General features: G+C 39.2%; 2 protein-coding genes and 1 pseudogene across 5 annotated transcripts in view; 1 reads left to right on the top strand and 2 right to left on the bottom strand.

Annotated features, from left to right (window-relative positions):
- STAG1 (stromal antigen 1) overlaps positions 1-18,432 on the top strand; it is a 344,141-nt gene extending 325,709 nt beyond the window's left edge. For 3 of the 4 annotated variants that reach the window (XM_036218530.1, XM_036218532.1, XM_036218533.1), the window contains 6 exons: positions 7,903-8,108; positions 12,097-12,271; positions 14,061-14,171; positions 14,732-14,846; positions 16,257-16,337; positions 16,422-18,432. In XM_036218530.1, the coding sequence (XP_036074423.1) occupies positions 7,903-8,108; positions 12,097-12,271; positions 14,061-14,171; positions 14,732-14,846; positions 16,257-16,337; positions 16,422-16,445 (712 nt within the window). In that variant the 3' untranslated portion in view covers positions 16,446-18,432. The remainder of the gene's footprint in view (positions 1-7,902; positions 8,109-12,096; positions 12,272-14,060; positions 14,172-14,731; positions 14,847-16,256; positions 16,338-16,421) is intronic. The other variant, XM_036218531.1, reaches the window with a different exon arrangement.
- LOC118602629 lies at positions 10,401-10,519 on the bottom strand (annotated as a pseudogene).
- A 4,733-nt stretch (positions 18,433-23,165) lies between the features above and the next one.
- The window catches only part of PCCB (propionyl-CoA carboxylase subunit beta), a 50,968-nt gene continuing 48,303 nt past the window's right edge, over positions 23,166-25,830 (bottom strand). Inside the window, exons 13-15 of the mRNA XM_016140363.2 lie at positions 25,430-25,528; positions 24,327-24,426; positions 23,166-23,332 (exon numbers count right to left, since the gene is read on the bottom strand). Of these exons, the coding sequence (XP_015995849.2) occupies positions 23,211-23,332; positions 24,327-24,426; positions 25,430-25,528 (321 nt within the window). The 3' untranslated portion in view covers positions 23,166-23,210. The remainder of the gene's footprint in view (positions 23,333-24,326; positions 24,427-25,429; positions 25,529-25,830) is intronic.

Consider the following 25,830-nt stretch of genomic DNA (forward strand, 5'->3'; position numbering starts at 1 on the left):
CTATATTGACTGGAACTCTTGGTTTCATTGATCTTTTGTGATTTTTTTTTAGATTTTATTTCATTTGTTTCTGCTGTGGTCTTTATTTCCTTCCTTCTACTCACTTTGGCCTTTGCTGTTCTTTTTCTAGTTCCCTTAAGTATAATGTTAGATTGTATATTTGAGATCTTTGATGTTTTTGAGGTAGGCCTGTATTGCTGTGAGTTTCCATCTGAGGACTGCTTCCACTGTGTCCCATAGATTTTGGGTTGTTGTATGTTTGTTTTTTTTTTGTTCAAGGTATCTTTTTGATTTTTTTCCTTGATCTCATTGCTAATCCATTGTTCAGTAGCATGTTATTTAACCTCTCTATATTTGTGTTTTTCCATTTCTCATAATTTCTAATTTCATACCACTGTGGTTTGAGAAAAAGTTTGAAATGATTTTAGTTTTTTTTTAAATTTATCGAGATTTATTTTGTGGCCTAACATGTGGTCTTTCTTGGAAAATGTTCCGTGTGCACTTGAAAAGAATCTATATTTTGCTGTTTTGAGGTAAAATGCTTTAAAAATATCAATTAAATCCATCCGGTCTAGTGTGTTATTTAAGGCCACTGTTCCTTTGTTGATTTTTCGGTCTAGAAGATCTGTCCATTGGGGTCAGTGGGGTATTAAGGTCCCCCTACTGTGACTGTATTACTGAAGATCTCTCCCTTTGTATCAGTTAATATTTGCTTTATAAATTTAGGTGTTCCTATGTTGGGTACGTAAATGTTTACTAGGGTTATGTCCTCTTGTTGGATTGATCCCTTTATCATTATGTAATGTTCTTTTTTGTCTCTTATAACCTTTGTTTTAACGTTTATTTTGTGTGTTATAAGTTTTGCTACCCCAGCTTTTTTTTCATTTCTGTCTACATGTAGTATCTTTTCCCATTCCTTTACTTTCAGTCTGTGTATGTCTTGCTCTGATGTGGATCTCTTATAGATACCATATGTATGAGTCTTGTTTTCTTTTCCATTCAGTTACCCTATGTCTTTTGATTGGAACATAGCTTATGAGCTGCTATGTGGATGCCGACCCCACAAAACGAGATTTGTCCCAGTGGGCTCTGGTACCTGACCAGACCACCCTTTGGTTGTGCCGCTTGTTGAGCTAATTGAGTATTGCTTTGTTATGGTCTTAAGCTAAACTCCGGGTGTGTTGGTTCTTGGGCCTCTTGGGAATGGCTCCTGTGCAGGCCAGTGTCAGCCACTGCTTGTAACCAGCCCTAGGCTACTGGGTAGGAGCTACAAAGTGCTCAGGGATTGGTCACCCCCTTTGCTGGATCCAGTGGTGCATGTGAGAGGTCATGTTGTAAACCTGAGGCTGTCTGCTACCAATACCAAGCCTGGGGTAGCTCGGCAAAAGGTCCAGGTCACCCTGAGATCTGCCACCACCTGCTAACTGCCAATAAGGCTCAGCCACTGATGGGACCTCATGTGGTACACAAGTTGAGAGAGGCAGGGTCTCAGAGTAACCAGGTTGAGGCAAGTGGTGTTCACTGGGTTAATGCAAATTCAGGTTTGGTGTCAGTGTTGAGCCTGGGGCCGCTCAGCAAAAGACTCAGAGCATACTGAGGCCAGCAACCTTCCTCCTGGGGCCTAAGTTGTCCAAGAAAGACTACAGCACAGCTGGGGCTTGTTGCCCATAGTTGAACGTGCCCCCTGTGATGACCTAGCCAATGTAGGCTGCTTGCTGCTGAAAGAGCCCTCCTGCAGAGTGCCTCCGAAAATACATCTGGTGGTGTGTAAATTGGGCGGGGCAGGGCCTGAGGGAGTAACTAGTGTGGAGCAAATTGATTTTATCAGTTAATGCAAATTCAGATTTGGCCATGTGGGGAAAGGGTTCAACACAGGAAAGATGGTGGCTGTCCCTCCAGCCCTCACACTAAAGCCACACAGCTCACTCTCTCCCTGTATGTTCCTGGTGTTTCCCAAGCCTCTGTCCCTCCACCAGAGCCCTGGGTGAGTTCCTGTGAGCAAATGGGTATGTGTGCAGGCCTTTAAAGAAGACACCTGGGTTTCCATTAGCCTTCCATCTAACCCATATGTTCAGAATCTGCTGATTTTTCACAGCTAGATGTTGTGGGGGCTTCTCTTCCTGGCACTGGTGCTCTGGCCTGGGGGCAGTGGTCATTGTAGGGCCACCACCCCTTGGTTGTCATGGGGGACACCTGCAGCTGAGATACCCCTGCCATTTCCAATGGCTACATAGGTGTAGGGCCAACCTATTTTGTGTCTCCACCCCACTTTTTAACAATCTGAACATAGCTTCTTTATATCCTTAGTTATGGGTCTACTGCTCAGTTAGTCTTCAGATGGTTCTACAGGTTGATTATTCTAAAATTTGTAATTTTAATGTAGTCATGGGAGGAGGCAAGTACATCTTTTACCTACTCCGCCATCTTGACCGGACTCTCCTTTTTTGTCAGTTCTTTAAGATTTTCTACATAGACAATCATGCCATCTGTGTTCAAGGACACTGATTTCTGTCTTCCCAATCTATATACTTTTCATTTCCTTGTTTTATTGTATTAACTAGAATTTATTTCCAGCACAGTGTTAAAAGCAGGAATGCTAAGAGGGGGAACATTCTTGCCTTGTAACTGATTTAGTAGGAAAGTTTCAAGTTTCTCAGCATTAAGTATGATGTTGTACAGTTTTTTATAAAAGTTCTTTATCAAGGTGAGGAAGTTCCCCTCTATTCCTAGTTTACTGAGAGTTTTTATCATTAATGGATGTTTTTGTCAAATGCTTTTTCTGTATCTATTGATATGATTGTATGAATTTTCTTTTTTTATCCTGTTAATGTGACAGATTACATTAATTTTTGAATGTTGAATTAGCCTTGCATACCTGGGTTACATCTCGCTTAGTCATGGTATATATCATTTTTTTTAAATTGTTAGGTTATATTTAATGTTTTGTTGAGAATTTTTATATTTGTGTTCATGAAGATATTAGTCTGTACTTTTCTTGTGATGTCTTTGGCTTTGTTATTAGGGTAACAATGACTTCATAGATGTATTAGGAAGAATTCTCTCTGCTTTTATCCTCTGAAAGAGATTGTAGAGAACTGGTATATTTCTTCCTTAAATGATTGGTTGAATTCACCAGTGAAACCATTTGAGCCTCAAGATTTCGATTTTGGAAGGGATATTAATTATTGGTTCAATTTATTTAATAGATAAAGCCTATCAGATTGTTTATTTCTTGTCTTAGTTTTGGCAAATTTTGTGTTTCAGGGAATTAGTCTGTTTCATCTAGATTGTGAAATTTGTGGGCATAGAGTTGTTTATAGTATTCCTTTATTTTCCTTTTAATGTCCATAGTTTCTGTGTAGTAATATGTTCTCTTTTATTTACAATATTAGTCAATGGTGTCCTCACTCTTTTTTTTTTTTAGCTAAGTAGGCTAAAAACTTAAGTTTATCAATTTTATTGATTTTCCAAAGAACCAGCTTTTGATTTTGCCAATTTTCTCTGATTTCTTGTTTTCAATTTCATTAATTTCTACTATTTTTGTTATTTCTTTTTTTCCACGTTGGATTTGATTTGGTCTTATTTTTCTGGTTTGCCAAGGTGGAAAATTACCGATTTTCAGTATTTCTTTTTTTTTCTAATATGTACATTCAGTGCTATAAATTTCCCTCTAAATACTGCTTTCACTGCATCCCACAGATTTTGACATGTTGTATTTTCTTTTTAACTTGGTTCAAAATGTTTTTTTAATTTCTCTTGTGATTTCTTCTTTGACCCATGTGTTGTTTACAGGTGTGTTGTTTAATCTCTGTGTGTTTTGGAATTTTTCCATCGATCATATTGTTCGTTTAATTCCATTGTGGTCTTAAGAGCATACATTGGATGATTTCTGTTCTTTTTAAAATTGGTTAAGGTGACTTATGGTCCAGAATGTAGTCTGTCTTGGTGAATGTTCCAGGTGAGCTATATTCTGCTGTTGGATGTAATAGTTTGATATCTAGGTAATTGATGGTGTAGTTGAGTTCAGCTATGTCCTTACTGATTTTCTGCCTGCTAAATCTGTCCGTTTCTGATAGAATGGTGTAGACCTTGCCAACCGTGATAGTGGATTCATCTCTTTCTCTTTGCAATTCTATTAGGTTTTGCCTCACATAGTTTGGTACTCTGTTGTTAGGTACATACACAGTAAGGATTGTGTTGTTCTGGAGAATTAATCCCTTTTTCAGTATGTACTGCCCTTCTCTATCCCTGATAATTTCCTTGCTTTGAAGTTGTCTCTGTCTGAAATTAATGTAGCTACTCTTGCTTTCTTTTGATTAGTGTTAGCACAGTATATCTTTTTCCATCTATTTACTTTTAATCAATATATGTGTCTGCATTTAAAGTTTCTTATAGACAGCCTATAGTTGGGTCTTGTTTTTTGATCCACTCTTTTACTTGGTGCATTTAGACCAGTGACATTCAAATTAATTATTGATATACTTGGGGTAATAGCTACCACATTCCTTACCATTTCCTATTTGTTGCCCTTGCTCTGTTATTTCTGTCTTCCACTCTTTTTCTGCCTTTTTTTGGTTTTAATTGAATATTTTATGATTCCATTTGCTCTCCTTTCTTAGCATAATAATATTTTTTAAAATTTGTTGCCCTAGAGTTTGTAGTGTACATTTACAGCTAATCTAAGTCCACTTTCAAACAGCACTATACCACTTCACAGGTAGTGTGAGTACCTTATAATAAAATAATCCAATTCATCCCTTAAATCCCTTGTATCATTGCTATAATTCATTTAATTTTTAAGCATATACAATTGAATATATTGTTGGTATTATTACTTTGAACAAACTTACTTAGATCTAATTAAGAATAAGAAAAATCAGTTTTTATTTTACTTTCTCTTATTCCTCCTTCAGTGCTCTTCCTTGTTTTATGTAGATCCAAATTTTTGACCTATATTATTTTCCTTCTCTCTAAAGAAAATTCTTTTTAACCTTTCTTCCAAAACAGGTCTATTGACAACAGAGTCTTTCAATTTTTATTTGTCTGAGAGTCTTTATTTCTCCTTTACTTTTGAAGGATAATTTTGCAGGGCACAGAAGTTTAGGCTGTTGGGTTTTTTTGTCATAACACTTTCAAATATTTCACTCCACTCTTCTTGCTTGCATGGTTTCTGAGAAGTTAGATATAATTCTTATCTTTGTTCCTCTGTAGCTAAGGTGTTTTTTTCCTCTGGCATCTTTCAGGGTTTTTTCTTTATCTTCAGTTCTCTGTATTTTGAAAATGATATGACTAGCTGTAGTTCTTTTGGTATTTATCCTGTTTGAGGTTCTTTATGATTCTCATATCTGTGGTTTGGTGTCTGACATTAATTTTGGGGAATTCTCTGTCATTATTGTTTCAAATATTTCTTTTGTTCCATTCTGTCTTCTTGTGATATTCCCATTTTATATTTGTTGTACCTTTTATAGTTATATGACAGTCCTCGGATTTTTTTTTTCATCTTCATTTTCTTTCCTTTTTGATTTTTTGATTGAGATACCCTCTAACTCAGAGATTCTTTCTTCAGCCATATCTAGTCTCCTAACAAGCCCATCAGAAGCATCCTTGTTTTTCCATTAGAGCCCTCTGCATATTGATCATAGTTGTTTATTCCCAGTTTGAAAATTCCAGCATTTCTGCCATGTCTGGTTCTTATCTTGCTCTGTCTCTTCCAATTGTGATTTTTGCTTTCGGTATGCCTTTTAATTTTTTTCTTGAAAGCTGGACATGTTGTGCTGGTAAAAGGAACCGTTCTAAGGAAGCCTTTAGTAATATAGTGATGAGGTGTTGTGGGGAAGGAAAGCATTCTGTAGTCCTGTGATTAGGTCCCAGCCTTTGACTCTGGTCTATGAATTTCATGTGTGCTTCTCAGGTTTTTTTTTTTTTTTCCCTTCATGCTTAGGTGGATCAAGATGAGTAGAGTGGGATGGAGTTAGCTGTTTCCCTTCCCCCAGGTCAGTTAGGCTCAGGTAGTAAATACCCCATCAACTTGTAGGGTCTGGTTAACTAATTTCCTCCTGAAGAGAGGCTTTGTTAAGAACAGTGAGCGCTGCCAGATTTCAAAATAGTTCCTTTTCCCCTCCCATTGCCAAAGGACGGTGGTAATTTTCTCTGATATTTACTGTGGGCATATGGTTGAGTTTCTGGAGATAAATCTCACAGTACTGTTGGGGTCTCATCTGTGACTGGGTCCCCTCTGGATTTTCTGACTCTCTAACTTCTCCATAGTGTGCCTCCAGCAGTTCAGATTTTTCTACCCCAACAATAGTTCCCAAGGTGGTTTCTGTTCATATGTTCCAGTAAGCTGCGACTTCCTATATTCACCTGTGTCTCCAATCTTGGAGGCAGCGATTTTCCTTTCTTATGGATCCAAGAAGAGTTGTTGATTTTTTCAGTCTGTCCAACTTTTTACTTGTTAGGATGCATTGGCAGCTTACAAGATCCTTGCATGAGGAACTGAAAACCAGTCTGTTGTGATTTTATTTTTAAGCCTGGCTTTGTAGGAGTTACTCTTGAGTCAGAGCAGCTTATGTTCAGCCAGCGTTTGGTTAGAGGTTAGAGGTTGTGTTTAAGCCCTTCACTGTGTTGATAGATCTGTGTGGGGCTTGGGGAATGATTTCAAAGCTGCCCCATCCTCTTTTCTATTTGCCCATGAGTGCGTGCAGCTTAGCATATGTGCACAGCCTTTTCTCATTCCAGGATTGACTGTGATCCCAGGAGGGTTCTGCTTGGCTATGATTCTCAAATTTCTGGCTGCTCTACTTTCTCATTGTTGCTTTTAGTATTAAAGAGCTACCAGCACCCTCATATTTGTTTTTCAAGATCTCCATTATTTTCAACAACACCCTTAGGCAAGGAATAGTCTATACTCTATTCCAGATAAAGTCAGTCCTCCAAAATAGAGCTGGAAATCTTTATCCTATAGTCTGCCTCAGCTCCTGGGCAGAATTTTTATTCTACTGAACAGGAGCTGGGGGCTGGGACAGCATCCCTCTTCTCCGAGAATAACATCCCTATTCTATGAGCAGGGGTCCAGGGGTAACTCCTAATTCTTGGGATATGGAACCTCTGCTTTACAGGGTTGCTGAGATGTGACATTCAGGGACCAACATTCTTTAGCCTGCTGTGCCTGGGGTAGAGTTACTAACCAACATATGTGAATTTTAGGGGGCAATGGTGGGCAGCTTCATTTCTCCAGGCTGCTGTCTAGAAGGGAGCTTCTGCAACACACAAATGGTCTGCTTCTTCCAGGGTAGCTCTAAACAGGGAGCTAGGATGAAAGGGAGTTTCCATAACACAGAGCTGTGGTAGGGGAAAGGGGAAAAGGGAATGATGCAGGATATGATTCAAATGCTACAAACTTTATTTTTACCGAGACTTAATAGATTTTCTTGAATAAATGTTTCCTCCATTTGCTATATACCCTTAGGACAATTCCTAAAGACTTAAACTGTCTTATAATTTTCACCAGTTAAAAGGTGTTTTGATGGAGAGAGGGTGTATGCAAAGCTCCTCACTCCATTCCAGAACTCCTGTCTTGGACTAAACACTTTAAAAGAGATTTCCCTTTTGAGCCAAATTTATGATTTTTTTTTTAACATTGGTACTTAAAAATGGAGAACAATAGGAAGGACCATGCACGTGCGTACACACACACCCTTGGTAATATATCCACTTGTTTAAAAGTATTCTAGAACTATGTGAAGCAGAACCTTAAATTCTCAGTCCTTCTCTTTCCAAAGGTAACCACTGTTAACAGTGTGCCCTTAAGGATTTTTCAGAACCTTCTGAGAGAGCCTCAGGTCATGAAAAAATTAAGTGCCTCCATGAAAATCACTACTGCTTCTTCTATTGTGTTTCTAGTCATTCATACCTAGAAAAGTTCCTTACGGAGCAAATGATGGAAAGGAGGGAAGATGTCTGGCTTCCACTCATCTCGTATAGGAATTCATTAGTCACTGGAGGTGAAGATGATAGAATGTCTGTGAACAGTGGAAGCAGCAGCAGCAAAACCTCCTCAGTAAGGAATAAGAAAGGACGACCCCCACTTCACAAAAAAAGAGTAGAAGGTAAGTCTGCCTTTACACTATTCAACAAATAGCTTTGCTGATATTCGGAGCAAATAACCTGTTGAAGCAAGATGGTACTGTTGAGTACATTACTTCCTCGTGTATTTGATACTCACTGAGAGGTTCAGGCAAAAAGTTTGGAATATACAGAATGGGACAGAAAAGAGTCAAAAATAAATTGAAAGGCATGGAACACAGAGGAAGATAGGCATAGAGAAAAAAAGACACAATTATAAAACTTTATAAAATTTGGTCTCATATCATAGCCCTCTAATATGGCAGTCCCCAGTCCTTTTGGCACCAAGGACTGATGCTCTTGTGAGAATCTAATGGCTGAAGATGAGGTGGAGCTGAGGTGGTGAGGCTAGTGCTAGGGAGCAGCTGCAAATACAGATGAAGCTTCACTCCCTCTCCTGCCACTCACCTCCTGCTGTGCATCCTGGTTCCTAACAGGCCACAGACTGATGATACCTGGCCGCAGCCTGGGGATTGGGGACCCTTGCTCTAATACATTGAATTTTAAATGATAGTTATAATGTTATTCTGTTAAAATTCATACTAATATAGGAGAGATTCTGGTAAGTTGAGGGTAGATACCTGCAGCAAATTAACTATATCAAAACAGCCTTCCATTTCTACCCCCATGGGTGGACCATTTTTGTATATTAAAATAGTAATGGCTAAATCTGGTTTTATAATCCTCATGAACTGGGAGGAATGGGGAAGTTGAATTATAATGAAAATGTGGTCAATAGTAGATATTCATAGATCCAAAAAGACTAAAATTTCTTTTATTAAAGCAGCATTATTCTTAAAGTAAGAGAAAACTCAAAGTTAAATGCTTATTTCCTCAAATAATCTTCCCCCATTTTCACGCTTCTCCTAATAAATTTTCTCCAAAGCAAGAGAGGAGGACAGTGGCCAGAATCCTGTACTCTTGATTCTCTTTTCTTTGTACCTTTCAGCATCTCACTTCTACCTAAAAAATAGTGACTCATCAAAGATTTTGCCAGAATCTGTGGCAAATTAATTAGAATTTAAATCTTAATGGTTTGTTTGTCATTGGGGAGACAGTATTGACTATCGATGAAGAATGCAAACTCTAAAAAAAACAGAGTTCTAAAATTAAAACCTGGCTTTCTCGTTTTTCAGCTGTGAGACCCTTGACTCTATTATTTCACCTCTCTAAGCCTTAGAGATTGATCAAAAGAAGGAAGATCAGAGTACATATCCTGTCAGCTATTGTGACTATTAAATGAGATACTCCAAATAAAACAGTGCACACACAGTGCTTATTTAGCACTACGTGGCACATAGGTAGTATTCAGTAAATGTAAGCTGTTGTCAGAATGTCATCATCATTGTATATAAGGCACCTTATCTAGTATCAGTCCGTAAATTAGGCTGAGTGAATATTTCAAAGAGAATAAAAGATTTGAAAATATTTACAAAATTAAAGTTTAAGATTTTCTTTCAAGCTTTAGCTATGGGACTGAAAATCTTTTCGGTCCAGAGAATAAAAATATAAAACCCTATTTTTGTACTTTTCTCTAAAGAATTACTCCAGTCATTTCCTTTTGAAAATGTCTTCCAGAGCAGCCTCTTTCAGGGTGCCCCACATCTCTTTCTCTTTATAAATACATATATACATATGTATATGTAATTTTTTCTTATAGCTTTTCATAGATGTAATATTCATATTAGCCAGCATTCATCAAATCCTTGCTATATATTAGGAATGTGCTTTACATACAGTCTATCATTTAATCATTAATTTGACTAATATTTATAAAGCACTTAGGTAAGTCTTTGGCACCTGGTAAATGCTATATAAATTTTTTTTTATAAATTAACTCTTAAGTTCATTACCATTATCCAGATTTGACATAGAAGAAACTAAGGCCTCATAAATTTTAAATAACCAAGAAAAATTCACTAGAGGAGCAGTCAGAATTATCATCTTTAGAACTAAGAGAAGCATATAGGACCAGATAACCTGATTTTGTAATTGTTAAAGTATAAAAAAGTGAACTTGGTTTGTAACAATTTGAAATTTACCAAGTGACTTAAGGTAGGTTGCATGCCCAGTACTCCTAGGTAGCCAAGTTTCATTTGTTTGGGATAAAGAGAGCTTTGCAAGAAGTATTTTCATTGAGGAGTGTATGTATGTATGTATGTATGTATGTATGTATGTATGTATGTATGTATATAGGTAGGTAAGGCAACCCTTGATTGACCTCACAGATTGCAAGGACCTTGTCAGCTTACAGTCCCTTCTTTTTTATTTTTTTACGCCTACAGCACCTGGTCATCCTAGGTGGTCTCCCATCCAAGTACTAATCAGGTCCAACCCTGCATAGCTTCTAAGATCAGATGAGATTGGGCTTGTTCAGGGAGGCATGGCCATAGACTCACTGAGGAATCTTTAGGGGTTAGAAGGATTTCTTCAAGAAGAGTGAGTTCTTGTGAAGTTATTTATTCATTCAGTAAGTCTTTACCAAGCACCTTCCTGAGAACTGTGCTAAATGCTGGAGATAAGGTATTGATAAAAGAGCTCATAGTACAGATGGGGAGACAGAAGTAGGCAGTTCAGTTCAGCATAGTAAATGCTCTGATTGGCCAAAAAGGTTCTCTGGGAACATACAGGGAGTGACCAAACTTAATGAATCAGGAAAGATATTCTGGAAAAGACGACATGTAATAGAAAGCTGAAAGATAAGTGTACCACGTTAAGAACCATTTTTATGATCATCCCTATATCATTCTTATGATCCTAAAAATTGAAGTGCAGCAGAGAATAAAAGTTTTGAATTAAATGTTAATTGGAAATCGGTATGAATAAAAAATGATGAAACTTATTCTTGCTTTTTAAAATTCATTAGTGAGCTTCAGGTCAGTGGAATGACCTTAACTAAACAATAGGTATTCCCAGGGACAGAAAAGCTGATAAAATGTACATGTGTCTGACAAAATTTGGAAAACCTAAGAAATACACAGAGAGAGTGAATGTTTGATGGCAGACGAAGAACCTAACATGCACATATCTCTGAGACTTAATGGGGGAAGAAAAAGAATGGGATTCATACTATGTGATTAAAATTCTTCAGAAGGAAAGACATAGCAGTAATATTTTTTCAAAGTCTTCCATATTAAGAAAATTTAAAAATTTGTAGGTTGAAACTTTACAATTAAGTAATATTTTATCAGGATATAGTTTAGGTATGCAAATAATTCTTTGATCTGCTCTTTATAAATGATCTTAAGGAAAAAAAAAACTTCCTGGCCCTTGAAGAAACTTAAATGTAATTAGAGATAACATATGCACATGACAAATAACCTACTAGTGCAGGACAGGATATAATTTATTTCTAAGTAATCAGGAATAATTCTATTTCCTGTAGAAGTTAAAAGAGAATGGTAGGTGGGGCTGGACGGGGTGATCAAGGAAGACTTAGGCATGAAGAGTGAGCCTCTCAACACATTCCCACGACCTGGAGAAAGGTTTATTTTTCTTGGGACCTGTGTTGTACAACAGGACTTGCTGATTTCTCAGTAAAGGCCAGCCAGACTTTTAGTTCTCTTGCCTGAGACCCAGACTTTAAGTGGTACTTCCTTTGCTTGAGCAAAGCAGGCTTACAGGGGTCTCAAGCTGGCCCCGTTCTTCCCTTTCTACAGGGAATTAATCTTTAGAGGTGGGAGGACTTGAAAAGATGATAATGTGAGGATAGCTAACATCTGATGGTTACATATATTACTTCGTTTAATCCTTACAAACCTGTGAGGTTAGGTACTAATACCCACATTTTGTACATGAGAAAACTGTATTTTTGAAGTTTAACAACTTACACAAAGTCATACCAGTGAGTGGTATAACTGAGATTCAAACTCGGCAGTCTAATTCCAGAGCCATGCTCAAGTCTATGCTATAATTTGTACTAGCATTTACTCCACCCGTGATGTTCTATGACTCTTAACTGGAATTTTATAGATGAAAGCCTGGATAATACGTGGCTAAATAGGACGGACACCATGATTCAGACTCCTGGCCCCCTGCCAGCACCACAGCTCACTTCCACTGTCTTGCGGGAGAATAGCCGGCCCATGGGAGAGCAGATTCAGGAACCCGAGTCCGAACATGGTTCTGAACCTGACTTTTTACACAAGTAAGTAGTAAAAGTTCATTTTCTTGACATAAAACCATTAACTGTTAAAGAAAAACTATCAGGAAAAACAACTTCATTTATTCATCATTTTACTGGCCAGTTAATGAGAAAACAAAACTACAAATAGAAGTTAAATAATTTATATTAGAAGAGGTAAAATAAGTCTGTCAATGCTTATGGATATCAGTTCCTCAAAATCCAGAGACCTTTCTTTTAATGCATGGTTCTCACTATATGCAACTTTCAGTCAGAGTCTGCACATTCATTGGGCAGGTTTCTTCTCAGGGACTCGCCAAGAAGACATGCAGGTTACTTCCTTGGCAAGAGAGCCTATAAGAGGCTCTGCTAAGGTTGTGACTTGTCTGAACACCAAATAGACTGTTTATTAACTTTATATCCATTTAATTAATAGTACTTTATCTTGATGAACTTTATATTTTGAACTTAAAACTATTTGTGGATTAAGAATTGATAAATTCTAAGAATTGTTGCAGTTTCGCTGAGCATCAAGATCTTATCTTTCCCCATAGTAGCGGTTAAAATGGTTTCTAGTACCAGAGCTCTGAAATTGTGGTTCCATGATTTTTGCAATTTAAAAACAAACAAAAAACCTAAACTTTTTTCTTCATTGTTTTACATCCAACTTGGAAAGTCTCTTATCATTTCACTTGTGTTTCTGTTCATATTGGGGTAATGCTGTGAATTACTCTGATGGATCAGAGAGCTCTCACTTGAACTCAACAGATTCAGCAGGTTAGAAATGGAAAGAGGCAATGATAGACATATTCAGATCCTGGGTTTTCATAAGGCATCTCCCTTTCTTCAAAGCTGAAAGGATAATTGTCAGTTACTACATAACTGGGCATTCTTAGAGGGTAGTTTACCATATGACCAGCTTCCTACAAGGGTGGGTTCCTTCTTATCTGAGCAGCCTGCCTTTCTTCCCTGACCTTACCACTTGTCAGTCCCTCCTATATGTGGTCTGTCTTGTTTTCCCTGCTATAGGTATTTAGGTTTAATCAAGGTGGTAGCCCCACATAAGACAGCTACTTTTCATCCAACAGATTTTATCTACTAAAAATCATTAAAGTTTACATCCTATAAAATTCCCAAGAGGCATGTTTATGCAAGTGTATATGTGCTGATAAGTAGAATGCAGGTGCAAATTTAGCCCAGCATGCACCAGACTCTAAATTTCCTCCTAAGGTCTGAGAAAACCTGTTATACCTTTCCTTGTTCAACCCTGGAGGGCTCTGAGCTACCAAGCCAGCATTGTTTCTGTCCTTTGAGGGGCTGGCTTTCCAGATTGGAACACTTGTATGACAGCAGCTGGATACAGAGGTCTGAGAAGCACTTGTTTTGCAGGGATTTGGGGAACAAAGCTGATAATTTAAGTAGGGGAGGAAAAAGTTTTCCTTCAACACACTTAAGGCCCGTGGCGGGGTCAGAAAAGTGTCTGTCTCCATTTAGAGGGGAATTTATTTCCCAGAGTTTTTTATGCATTTAAGGCTTATTAAATGCCTTCAGCTCAAAATAACTCTCAAAGAGGCATATTTTATGGTGTCATCTTCAGATTTCCTAACACCTAGCAACTAGCCACAGCCAGCTTCTCTTGGAAACTTAGGGATCTCTTTGGGCAACTTATTGCCATTTCTCAGCCTTGGCCCTGGAATAAATCCAGCTAACTCCCCTGACACGGGAGATTAGACCAGCCAACTATGGCCGCCTTAGCATGGGACTTACTAGCTAAATTCATTATCTGCTGCCACAAAATTTATTTCTCTCTTAGTCCTCAGATGCAGATCTCTTGGTTAGGCCAGCCAAAATTAGAAGACTTAAATCGGAAGGACAGAACAGGAATGAACTACATGAAAGTGAGAACTGGAGTAAGGCATGCCGTGTAAGTGTTACATCTAGTATCACAAGAATATAATCACTATGTGATGCTGGTCATTTTGTGGAATGACTTGGGTTTCTCTGATATTTTGTCTGAGGAATTAAAATCATAATTCAAGAAATACTATGCAGCATAGGTCAGGAATGGAGGGCATGGGCTCATGAGGTTTTCAGTGTTTAAATCCTTGTGCTTCTGCTTGCCAGCTATGTGTCCCTGGGCAAGCGCTGTTTTCTCTGTGCTCAGGTTTCTTATTTGTAAATTTGAGATAACAGTACCAATCATTTAAGAGTTTTTTGGGAACTGACACATAGCTTACTAAAAGTTTACTTTTGCTGTTATTGCATTTAAATTATATTTCCTTCTGATGAACTGAGATGAAATCTTGAGTAAACTGAAGGAGCGATCCTTAATCACCTTAGGTTCACTATCATAATTTGTCTAGTCTATAGGTTGTAATCGGAAAGTGTGCTTTCATTGGTTAGAAATGTTGATACAAGAGCAAGCCAGGACTCCAGATTTTATTAATCTGCATAGCCTTCTGACTCCCGTTTTTTCTTTATCAGTCGGGGCCTAATGGAAGAAGATGCTGAGCCTATATTTGAAGATGTGATGATGTCATCCCGGAGCCAGTTAGAAGATATGAATGAAGAATTTGAAGACACCATGGTTATTGATCTGGTAAGAAAATTCATTTTTCTTCTGTTACAATATGTGAAGACATTGGTGTAAGAGATGCTTTTGTTTTCAGAAACCTGTGGCAGGAAGTGAGATCAGGAGGAGTGGGTAACAATGAACAGGACCAATGTAATGCTTGTGGGCATTCAATGAGCTTATGTGGTTTTCAGGCCTGCTCTCAAAGCGATCAGATTTTGAACTCTGGCAATGACAGAAACTGATTCCTTCTTACCTTCTTGAAAAAGAGCTCACACTAGATCCAGACTCTTATACTTTAAACTGGAGGCCAGGAGTCTGAATCATGGTGTCCGTCCTATTTAGCCATGTTTAAAGTATACACTGTGCTCCAACATAACCACCAAATACAGATTATTTTGTTTAGTGTGAAAAGACAACTTGGAAATAAATAAATCTGAATATAGACTAGGTGTAGGTGATATTAAGAAATTAACTCTCAGGAATAGTAATGCATGGTGGTTATGTTTTTTAAAGTTTCCATCCATTAGAGATACATATTGAATTATAGGTGAAATGACATGAATTTTAAAAAGGCCAAGATTCAGTGAAACAAGTTTGGCCAAATGTTTGACAATTGTTGAAGCTGGGAGATGGGAACCTGGGAGTTCATCATACTCCTTTCTCTTTGTATTAATTTTCTAGGGCTGCCATAACAAACACACTGACTGGGTGGCTTAAACAATAGAAATTTATTTTCTCATAGTCATGGAGGCTAGAAATCTAAGATCAAGTTGTCAGCAGGGTTGATTTTATTCTGAGACTTCTCTCCGTGCTTGTAGATGGCGGTCTTCTTTGTCTTTACTGTGTCTCTCTCCTCTTCTTATAAGGACACAAATCACATTGGATCAGAACCCACCCATATGACCTCCTTTTACCTTAACTCTTTAAAAGCCCTATCTCCAGATAACACATTTTGAAGCACTGGGGTAGGACTTTTACCTATGAATTTGAGGAGACTTAATTTTAGCCCATAACATTCTGCTTCGTATATTTTTAATTTTTCCATGAGATCATGTCACTCCAATATATAACCTCCTTTTCTCTAGTCCATCTATACTTTTCCGTCTTCCTGCTTTAGGGAATTCAATGAAGGTCTCACCTAACATTTGATCAATTTTATATTCTGTGATTCACAGGTATGTTCTGTTTCTAGGTCCAGAAATTATATGCATTTTACATGTTCAAATGATTCATAACTTAAGACTTTTTTGGTCTAAGTGATCATTTAAAGCCAAATGCACTGTTAGATTTAATTCCATGTAAAAGCCAGATTCTTTCAAAATTAACCCTCAAAAGTTATAGTACCATCAGAAATAGAAATATTCAGCTGATTATCACAGTTCATTATCTTACTATATCTCAGGAAAAAATTAAATAACTGGCTTCTCTTTCCAGCCCCCATCAAGAAATCGGCGAGAGAGAGCTGAGCTGAGGCCAGATTTCTTTGATTCTGCAGCTATCATAGAAGACGATTCAGTAAATGTTAAATTATTACTGCTTTTTATTTATAGTTTGTGTCTTCTTTGTACATGAAGTTAATAATTGTTTCTCATTTTCTAGGGATTTGGAATGCCTATGTTCTGAAGTCTGAAGAAAATTTACAAATCTGGAACTCTATTATTTAGAGCTAGAGGCCTATATACTGTGATAGCTTGTATGGGGGAAAAAACACTTTTGATGTGATCTGATTTGTTTTTTAATCAAATGATTGCAGTCAATCCCTTCTTGCAGTGACAGAAGAGGAGCATGTAAATTACCCAAGGGAATGTTGGTGAATGTCACCTCAGACTGATCTGAAAAGTCATTTGTGTCCTAATACTGGACTTATCCCAATACAGCTGTGTGTTTTTCTGGAGGGAGGAAGAAATTTTAAATTTTTAAAACAGCTGTCAAGATAAACACTGTTATACACCTGTTTTATGAAAACTCAGCATTGAGTAAAAAAAAAAAAATATTTTTAACTTTATTTTCCTGTTATACAATTTAAAAACCGTTTTAACATTTTGCCTTTTTATGTTTTAAAAGCTAACCATTTTTATTAAACCTATGAGTAAGCAGCTCATTTTAATTGCCGAAGAGTGTTTTGGAGCTCACTGGATTTGGTTGACCTTGTGGAATACAGAAATATGGAGGAGCAGAAATATTGACAAGCTAAGATGAAATTCTGACAGTGCATCTCTGCCAAAAACCACATGCCCTCTATGGATATGGATATGAATTCCCAGATTTTATATACTCTTGAATAAAAAGGTTTATTTTTATTTATAAGGGGCATAAAATAAATGTCCATGCAGCCCTTTTTTTCCAACAGATGGTGTACACCATTCATTTTATATAGAATAGGGAGATTCAAATACAGTACATTTTCTATTGGTATTTGTTCTGTGCATTTTTAGCAACTTCTACCAGCAAATAAAGTATTCTCAGTAAAACAAAAATGGTTCTCAAGTTATCAGTTTGCTGTTTTTACCACTTAATTTTATGCCCTGCCAAATTCAGGTTACATAGACTTCCATTTTCTTAAGATAAAGAACCCCTTTGCCATGCAAAAGTAATTTTAAGTGTAACATAACTGTGTCTACTTCCCATGCACTTGATACCTTTATGTGCTAATTTTGTGAATTAAGTTTACCGATTATAGGAGTATGTGCTGCATAGAAGTCTGTGCTTAGAGGGTGAAGTTCCTAAGCTTACCTTGAAATACAGCTGCATTTCAGTGTTAAGTGTGCATATTAAGAATAATTCTTTTGGGGAAAAAATATGAATCTTCAGGACAGTCCTAAATGGTTTAGAGTTACAGTCTGCTTAGACCTTTTATGACTTGCTGCTATTGTTTTTAAAAGCCCACTCAGTTTCTTCCTTTCTGATTTTTAAAGTAAGCCTCAGAATTTCCAAACCAATTTTTCCCAGCTGTTTCTAGGCTGGTTTTTAAAGTAGCTGCAACAGAATCATGAGGTTTTCCCTTTTTACCAAAAATGGAAAGCATTTTTTAAAAAATCTGTGCACCCAATGATTATCTTTTGTGTAGGAAAACAAAATGGATTATTTTCTTCATCCTTTTAGTAAACAGATTTTTCTCAACATTTGTATAGTTCTGAAAAAAACTCAGTTGCCAAAAATGTTTTATCTGCTAATTTAGCGATTTCTGGGCTCCAGTTAGGGGGCTGGGGTCTCACTTTCTTCCAGAGATGTGGGCTTCACTGGAAGCGAAGGGGCAGGAGTGACTGGACAGTCCACCATGCCGGGCCTGCCTGTGGTTCTGGCCAGGGAGCAAGCCAGGAGGTACCCTGGCACATGCACAGATTGATCTTTTGCTTGACGGTCTCATGTGGAAAACAGATGCTAACTTAGAATTGTAGACTACCATGCAACAAAAAAAAAGGCTTAATATCTACTCCAATGGGTTTCCAATTCAGTTTGAAGTCAATTGAAATTTTGTAATTTCAGTGTCTCCTTGATTGGTTTTGCTAGTAATTCTGTAAATTGTACATTTGCAATATGAGGTTTTTTTCCTTTTGTACAATTTGAAACTGATGCTTCACCTTTCCTTTAATAAACTATTCAAAATCAGGCTGTGGTAGTCATCCTATTGTTCCTACTAGGTAAAGCTTTAAAAACATGATTTTCTGTCCTGCTGCTCTTGAGAGTTTGCTCTTTCAGACAATTTGTTAAAAGGCTAAAAGGTGGCAAAATTACTGTGCCAGTGAAATTTTTAAGAAAGAAATTTAGGACTAGCTCATTTTCTTTCATTCCTTGCATTTCTTGTGAGAGTGGGTAGGCCAAGCAAGTTGTCTGTGGTTCAAGAGGTTGAGTTTTGGAAAAGGAATTTAGGGACTATCCATTGATCTATATAGCCTGGGTCCTCCCCTTGCCTGAGATCCAGACCCTGGGCTTATGCATGGTTGTTCCCTAGCAGTGGTCTTTTAAAGAACACCTGGATTCTACATGGCCACAACTAAGGATTTTTGATACTAGTATATACTTAAAAAGTCATACCTTACACTTTATGGGCCTGGCCATGGTTTGGGGGCTGTGTTCATCGGGGATCCAGGTGTAAATCAGCAAGTGAACTCTCCGGGCAGCTAAGGAGGGAAGGTGATAAGGATGGTTTGTCTCTGGCAGCTCATCTTGAAGGCTACAAGCTTATGAGACGAGACCAGTGCTTTACCCAGGTGTTACTCTACCTTGGGACAATCTTGAAAACTCACCAGCTGTTACTTGACTATGACTCTGTTTGGCCCTGCTCCCAGAAAAAGAGTACATCCAACAAAGAACAGTGTCTTCACGGGAAACAAAGGCTTAGTGCCTGCTCAGGTTTTTCAATATAAACAGACCAAAAATTCAGGTAAGTTTCCATATCCGTCCTAAGTGCCTTGCTCTGTAGGGGTCTCTATCAGGCTTCATGTTTTGAAAGACACATGAAGGAGGTACTTCTCACCATCCAGGACAGTAGTGATACGTCAGAACCTACCTGCTAAGGCTGCCACATCTGCCCAAATCTGTTGATTCCACAGAGGCCGCAGACTGAGGTACCACCTATTAAGTAGCCACTGCTCATTTAGAATGGTGGCGAGCCCATGCTAACAGGTGCAGTTGTTCTCTCTAAAAGAAAGTCGTGGCTCTCCAGCAATCCTTTGGAACCAAAGAACATGAAATACATTAGTCAAACAGTTTAAGTCTAAGCTGGTCCAAGGGTGGGATGAATGTCCTCACAGGCTTCTCTAAGTGGGCAGACCACATCTTAAGCACCAGCATCAATGCATCCAGAGACAGAGAATTAGGCTGGGGACATCAAGACATGGTCAGAAGAAAAGCTGGAAATACTTTCTAAGAAGCCCTGGAAAGCTACATTGTGGACATTCTACCCATTACTCCAGCAACTCAAAAAGATGACTGGCCAACATACAAGATAGAGATTTCCCAATCTCATAGCTCTTTGGATCCTTTGAGGCAATCCCAGGGCAGCAGACCACCACCTTTCTCATCCCAAACTTTAGAAGCTCGTCACACTTACTTCATCAGTTGAGAGGCAATATAAACAGAAGACCGGCTTGGGGTTCAGAAAAATATGCCTGGGTTCAAATCCCAGCTTCAGAACTTGGCTTGCTTACTCGGAGCCAGTGAAGGTCCAGCGGGACAGTTCCAGTGCCTCCTACCCTCTACAACTATCAGTTTAAAGACAGGCACTTGCCAGTATTTTGCTCATTGAACTTAATTCCTCTCTGGTTATAAGAATCGACATTCCTTTTTCCCCGTAAGGTGAGAACACCAGGTGGGAAAAGCATCCCTACACAGCAGCCTATGATAATGCTGTCACTGTTCTCAAAGTATTCTGTAGTCCACGAGGCCGGTCTACTTGACAAAGCTTCCAAGGTTTTGCAGCTTCGTGTTTCCTTGGCCACCAGCTTGGTTTTGGGACTGGAATTCTCCCACCATCTCCACTCGAAGGTTTCCCAGAAGCCTCATGTCCAGATGCTTTACTGGACTGGTTCCCCTGCTCTGATAGCAGGCGCAGGCACAAGTCTTTCTTAGCATCCAGATTTCACAACCTGGTATAATACTTCTTAGACTCCATCCTCAAAGAGGGAGGGGGAAAAAAAAAAGCTCATGTGCACTATTTTTATGTGGACTATAGCACAGTCAGCCCCCAAACAGTCCAAATCCTAAACTGGCTGACCCAAAAAGTGCATGGCCAGACACTGTTAAGATCCTGAGACATGTACTGACCAACCTGCAGGAGTCTTCCTTAGCCAGGAGGTCTGTAAAAGCCCAGTACTCTGATACATCTCTTTCCAGTGGTTTACAGTCTTCCTGCTGGTCCTGTACTAGCTGCCAAAGAAGAGTACAAAGAGCCTCTGTCCCCCAGGAATTCTCACCACGTAGTTAGGAATATAAAAATATGTATAAGGCAGAAAATCACACAATCGGGTACTTAAAATATGTTCTGTACACAATCAGTTCGAGCTTACAATTTGAGATGAACTAATGGGAGAAGTCAGGCCCTTGAGCATGAGGAACAGGCTGGAGAGCAAGGGTGTTCCAAGGTGGAGGTGACAAGCTTAAAAAACTCGGGCAAGGAAGGACAGGACAGACCAGAACTTCTATGTTGGCTAAAGACGTGGGAGAACTGTACTATCCTACCCACTGGAAGTGCTTGAACAGAGGAATGCAACAAAATCTGGATCTGGAATTCATCTATTAGAACAGGCTTAGGGGGAGGCCACAGAGTGGAAAGGTACTTAGAGCCCGATTAGAATGGAAGAGTCCCATTCTCCAACTGAAGAGGGAAGAAAGATGCTCAAGAGGAAAAATAACTCCTAAGGGCATAAGCCTGGCTACCTGGAATAGTGCGGTGGCTGGTAGAAAAGAGGAACGTGGATGATGGTCACATATTGGCTTTGGTCAAGCTGAGCTTTAAATGATGCAACATCCAAGCAGTGCTTACCTTTGGAACCAAGAGGCTGGAGCAAGGCAAAGTCATGAGTGGTGGAAGGCCCCAAGGCTTTCACCATAGAGTAAAGCACACAGTATGAGGAACCCTGGAGCAGCACTCTGTGGTGGGCTTTCTGCTGAAACCACTTAAAATCTCCAGTTCTGGTATGACTCTTAATACTTTACATATTCAGTAAAATAGTTTACAAGGATGGGGGAAAATAAACAGACAAAGGACTCTGACTCTCAAATTGATATTACTACCCACTTCCTAATCCAAATAACTTGACCATGTACCTTCAGTTTAAAGACAGAACTACAAAAAAAGTCTTGAACGTTACCTCAGAAGGTTGATATAGTTGCTGTAGTTTGATATTGTTGATATAGTTGCACTGGTTCTGAAACTTGTATTTATTATAGGATGGAACAAATGAATAAAATATATTGAAGATAATGGTAGCCAGTTTTATCACTGGGGGAGCAGACACATGAATATGGAATAGGGAAGAACCAGTATGTTAGATTAGTAGGAATGGGCAGGGAGAAAATGTAAATACTATCATGTATGTTTGAAAATGTGATAGGGTGATAGCATAGTAAGAAAAATTATTTCAGGAAAAATGTTTTTAAAAATCAATGAGTCTAAATTGATACTAAAACAATGAAAACAAGAGAAAACTCTTCCAGTAGAGTACCAACTAATAAATGCAGACACCATGATGGTAAGAAACATAACACTTTACAGTCAATGTAGAATAGTTCATTGAGGCAAGAGTCATCAGTGAACACTAAAAGTATTGGATAAGTATGTTGGCAGGCTTAGAGAATGCTCGAGATAAGTTATTAATTACAAAGAGAAAATAGTAACCTTTGCAGCCACCATCTTAACCAAGTGATCAGAGTCAATTTCATCGATAATGGAAAAAACTAAGATCATGTGCTTCCTAATGTGATACACGGAAAGAGCACTTGTATGTATTACTCCTACCTGGATCTAACTCTCAGGAAACAATCAGACAAACCCAAATTGAGGGACATTCAACCAAACTAAGTGGTAAACACTCTTCAAAAATGTCAGCATCATGAAAGACTATAAGAAAATGAGCCTTGTCTCCTAGGAAATACTGGCATTTGGGGGCATAAAGGGTCATGATTCTGCAACTAACTCAAATGGGTCAATAAAAATAATTTATGGACGAGATGAAGCAAATGTAGAAAATGTTCAGAACTGGAGAATCTAGGGGAAGGGATACAATTCCTACAACATTTCTATAGGTTTGAAAATTTCCAAAATAAGATTTTTTAAATGTGAAAACATTTCTGGAATAATACGAGGTATTGCACATTACTGAGGATCTATTCTTCTAGACACACACTTGCAAACACTCGTTTAATTCTCAACAAGTCTTAGAGGAATTAAAAGGGCATATTAGTTAACTATCTTATTATTTAAAAATAAGTAAACTGCAATGGACTAGTGGTTACCAGAGGGGAGGAGGGAGGTAGAAGCGAGGAAGAAAGTAATTTCTTCAATTAAAAAAAAAGTGGAACAAAAAAAGCAAACTGAAGAATAAGTTTTTAAGGCAACGTACTTATCTCACCTATGGAGAAAAAGTTAATTCTTGGAGAGGAAATGAAAAAGAATACATAGAGGTGTCAAATGAGGAGCAGCTCTAGGTGACGATACTATATAACTTTCTTGGTTTTCAGATTTCTACCATAAAAATTAAATTTATGCTCAAAAATATACCACTTATTTTTAATAAAGTAAATAAAATCTTTCTAGAATTTAATAAATTCAGCCATTCCGAGTAATTACTGATATTTAGATTCCCAGGTTTCACAATTGGAAAAGGCAGAGATGAGTGCAAATGGCCAGACAGTAATTAACTCTTGGTTTATTTCCCTTTGAATAATTTACAATGGAATATTTGCATGCTTCCTCCAGGGACGTTGTACCTTCTTGCTGGCTAAAACATCCAGGTCACAGCAGATTCGAGCACGTGTAGAGGAAGGCAGGATGATGTCATCCACAAACCCTGGTAAAGCACAGAAAAAGAAGATCATTTGCACCCCTAGATGACGCCGCCCCCCAGACTGCCCATCCTGGGCACCATCTCGAGCAGGGCCCAACTTGCTGTTTGGGGCTGGGCCCTGCAAACCGCCTCCTGCATCCCAGGAACTCCCTTGTTGCTCTGGCAGGTCCCCTACTTCTAGCCTAGGAGTACTTTGTAAGAAAAGGAGAATGTGACCCCTCTCCTTGCCAAAATAAACTCAGTAGGAAAGAAAATACACATGAACTTATAAAAATGGCTAGAGCAATTCCTCCCATCCCTGTAAACAAAAGTCCTCTGCAATGTGACTGCCACTTCTCCCATCAAGAAATACATTCTATTTCTTTACCTAGCTTTGTGACTTGCCATGAAATGTGGCAAAAGTGACAATGCAACTTCCAAATCTGGGCCTCAGCATCTTACAACTTCCCCTCTCCGCCTTCTGCTGCCCTCAGGACGCCATGTAACCCAGCATGGACTAGCCTGCTTAAGAATAAAAAAGCAGGCAGAGAGTCTAGCTGACGGCTAGCACTAACCATGTAAGTGAGGCCATCTTGAACTATAGAGCCCCAGGCAAGCCAGTTGATGATTACAGCTGCATCCCTGATCTCAGGCAAGACCAGAAGAAGAATCACCCAGCTGAGCCCAAACCAAACCACTGATCCTCAGAACCATAAGCAAAGAAAAAGGTTGTTTTAAGCCACCCTCTTTTGGGGTGGATTTTTACACAGCACTAGGCAACCAGAACAACACTAAGAAATTTAGCTATTTCGGCAATGTTGTTGGGATCTTGGGTACCAAACAGCTTATACGGGCCTCACTGTCCTAAAGTAATCACTGTTCAGGGACAACCACAACTTATAACAGTCTCCAGTTTCCACTGTAATGGGAAAAGGTAGTTTTGTGAGATTTTACAGGAAAAGAATGAGCAAGTGACACCACAAGTGAACCAAGCTGCCCTCCTCGCCGCAGTCCCTACCTCTCACTGCTGCAGGGAAAGGGTTGGCGAACTTGTCGATATACTCTGTTTGAGCAGCTTCCACATTCTCATGCCCTTTGAAGATGATCTCCACAGCGCCCTGTCACGAGAGGAGTTAAAGAATTTCACTGGAGATCCCAATTGAGGACAGACCTCTCTCAACTCATTATCGCTGTCTGTGGCTACAAACTTCTTGGCAACTCAAAGTATACTGAAGAGAAGAGCCAGCTCCAGGTGCCAGCATAGAGGGAAGGCACCGTCTAGAGTCAAGTTGTCATGATTCCAGGGGCTGCAAGACACTCACCTGTGGCCCCAATGACAGGCAGCCCAGGAAAGCCAGTAGCCCGTCTCCCCAGATTCCATCCTATCCTCTCCAACTGCACTTATCTAAGATGTGTAGTGTATTTTCCACTATTAAATCCATGGTCCCCTCAATCAAGGGAAAGTAAAATGCTGTTTTCCTTTTTCATTATCCTGAGCCCTGAGTACAAAATTCAGTGGCCAGAAGCGGACACATTGAACTGCAAATGTAGAATAGAAGTATGGTGGACCGAAAGATGAGCCTTAACATCAGAACCCCTAAGAGTAAGCTCAAGGGAGCCCCCCGAATTATCTGATTCAACCCCAGCAGCTATTTCAAAGCAGGAAAGAGTTTCCCTAGGAATAGGCCTAGCAACAGAAAAGGCCTTGGCCCAAATCACCAAGATCGGAACTACAATTCAATTTCTACAGGCTCAAACGAGGAGCTCTGAGGCCCTGCCTAGGAGGTGAGATGGGGTCGGGGGAAATGTCCAATCTTCCCAAAAGCTAGTTCAGCTGACTCGACCATTTACTGGCAACCTCAAAACTCACTCTGGGGTCTTACCACACTGGACATGAAGACACCAGCACGTGCCTGAAGTGAGAATGCAGGACATGGGGCAGAGCTGGCCCTGGGGCCCCAGGAGGGAGACTTGCCAAGATCTAGGCCCCAACTCCCTGGACTCCTGGCCCATTCTAGGGGCCCTGGCCTCTCTCCAACTGATTTCCCAGTTGTACTTTAAGCCCCTGCTGGGAAAGTACAGTCCCTAGATGCAGGAAAAAGGAAAGCTAGAAGTCCTCACCTTTGCTCCCATGACTGCAATCTCTGCTGTGGGCCAGGCATAGTTGGTATCACCACAAAGATGCTTGGAGCTCATGACATCATAGGCCCCACCATAGGCCTAGAACACACCCAAATGCTAAATGTTAGAATCTGAGTCAACCAGATCATGTCCCTGAAAGACTCGAAGAAGCCAAATGGAATGAGGACAAAAAACCAAGAACAGCCCTTCTAGACTACTGAAGGCCCAACGTCTGTGAGGCCAGGGAGCCAGAGCAGAGAATACACGGACACAGCCTGGAGGTCTTTCACAGTTAACATTCACTGTGTTTCCCACTGCTGTTTTAAGTTCCCAAGATGACCACGGACATCTATACAAGGTGTGTCTGCAGGGCTGTAAATGCCGTCCTCACGCAATCCTTT

The sequence above is a fragment of the Rousettus aegyptiacus genome, unplaced genomic scaffold, assembly GCF_014176215.1.
Source record: "Rousettus aegyptiacus isolate mRouAeg1 unplaced genomic scaffold, mRouAeg1.p scaffold_m13_p_4, whole genome shotgun sequence".
Classification (NCBI taxonomy): domain Eukaryota; kingdom Metazoa; phylum Chordata; class Mammalia; order Chiroptera; family Pteropodidae; genus Rousettus; species Rousettus aegyptiacus.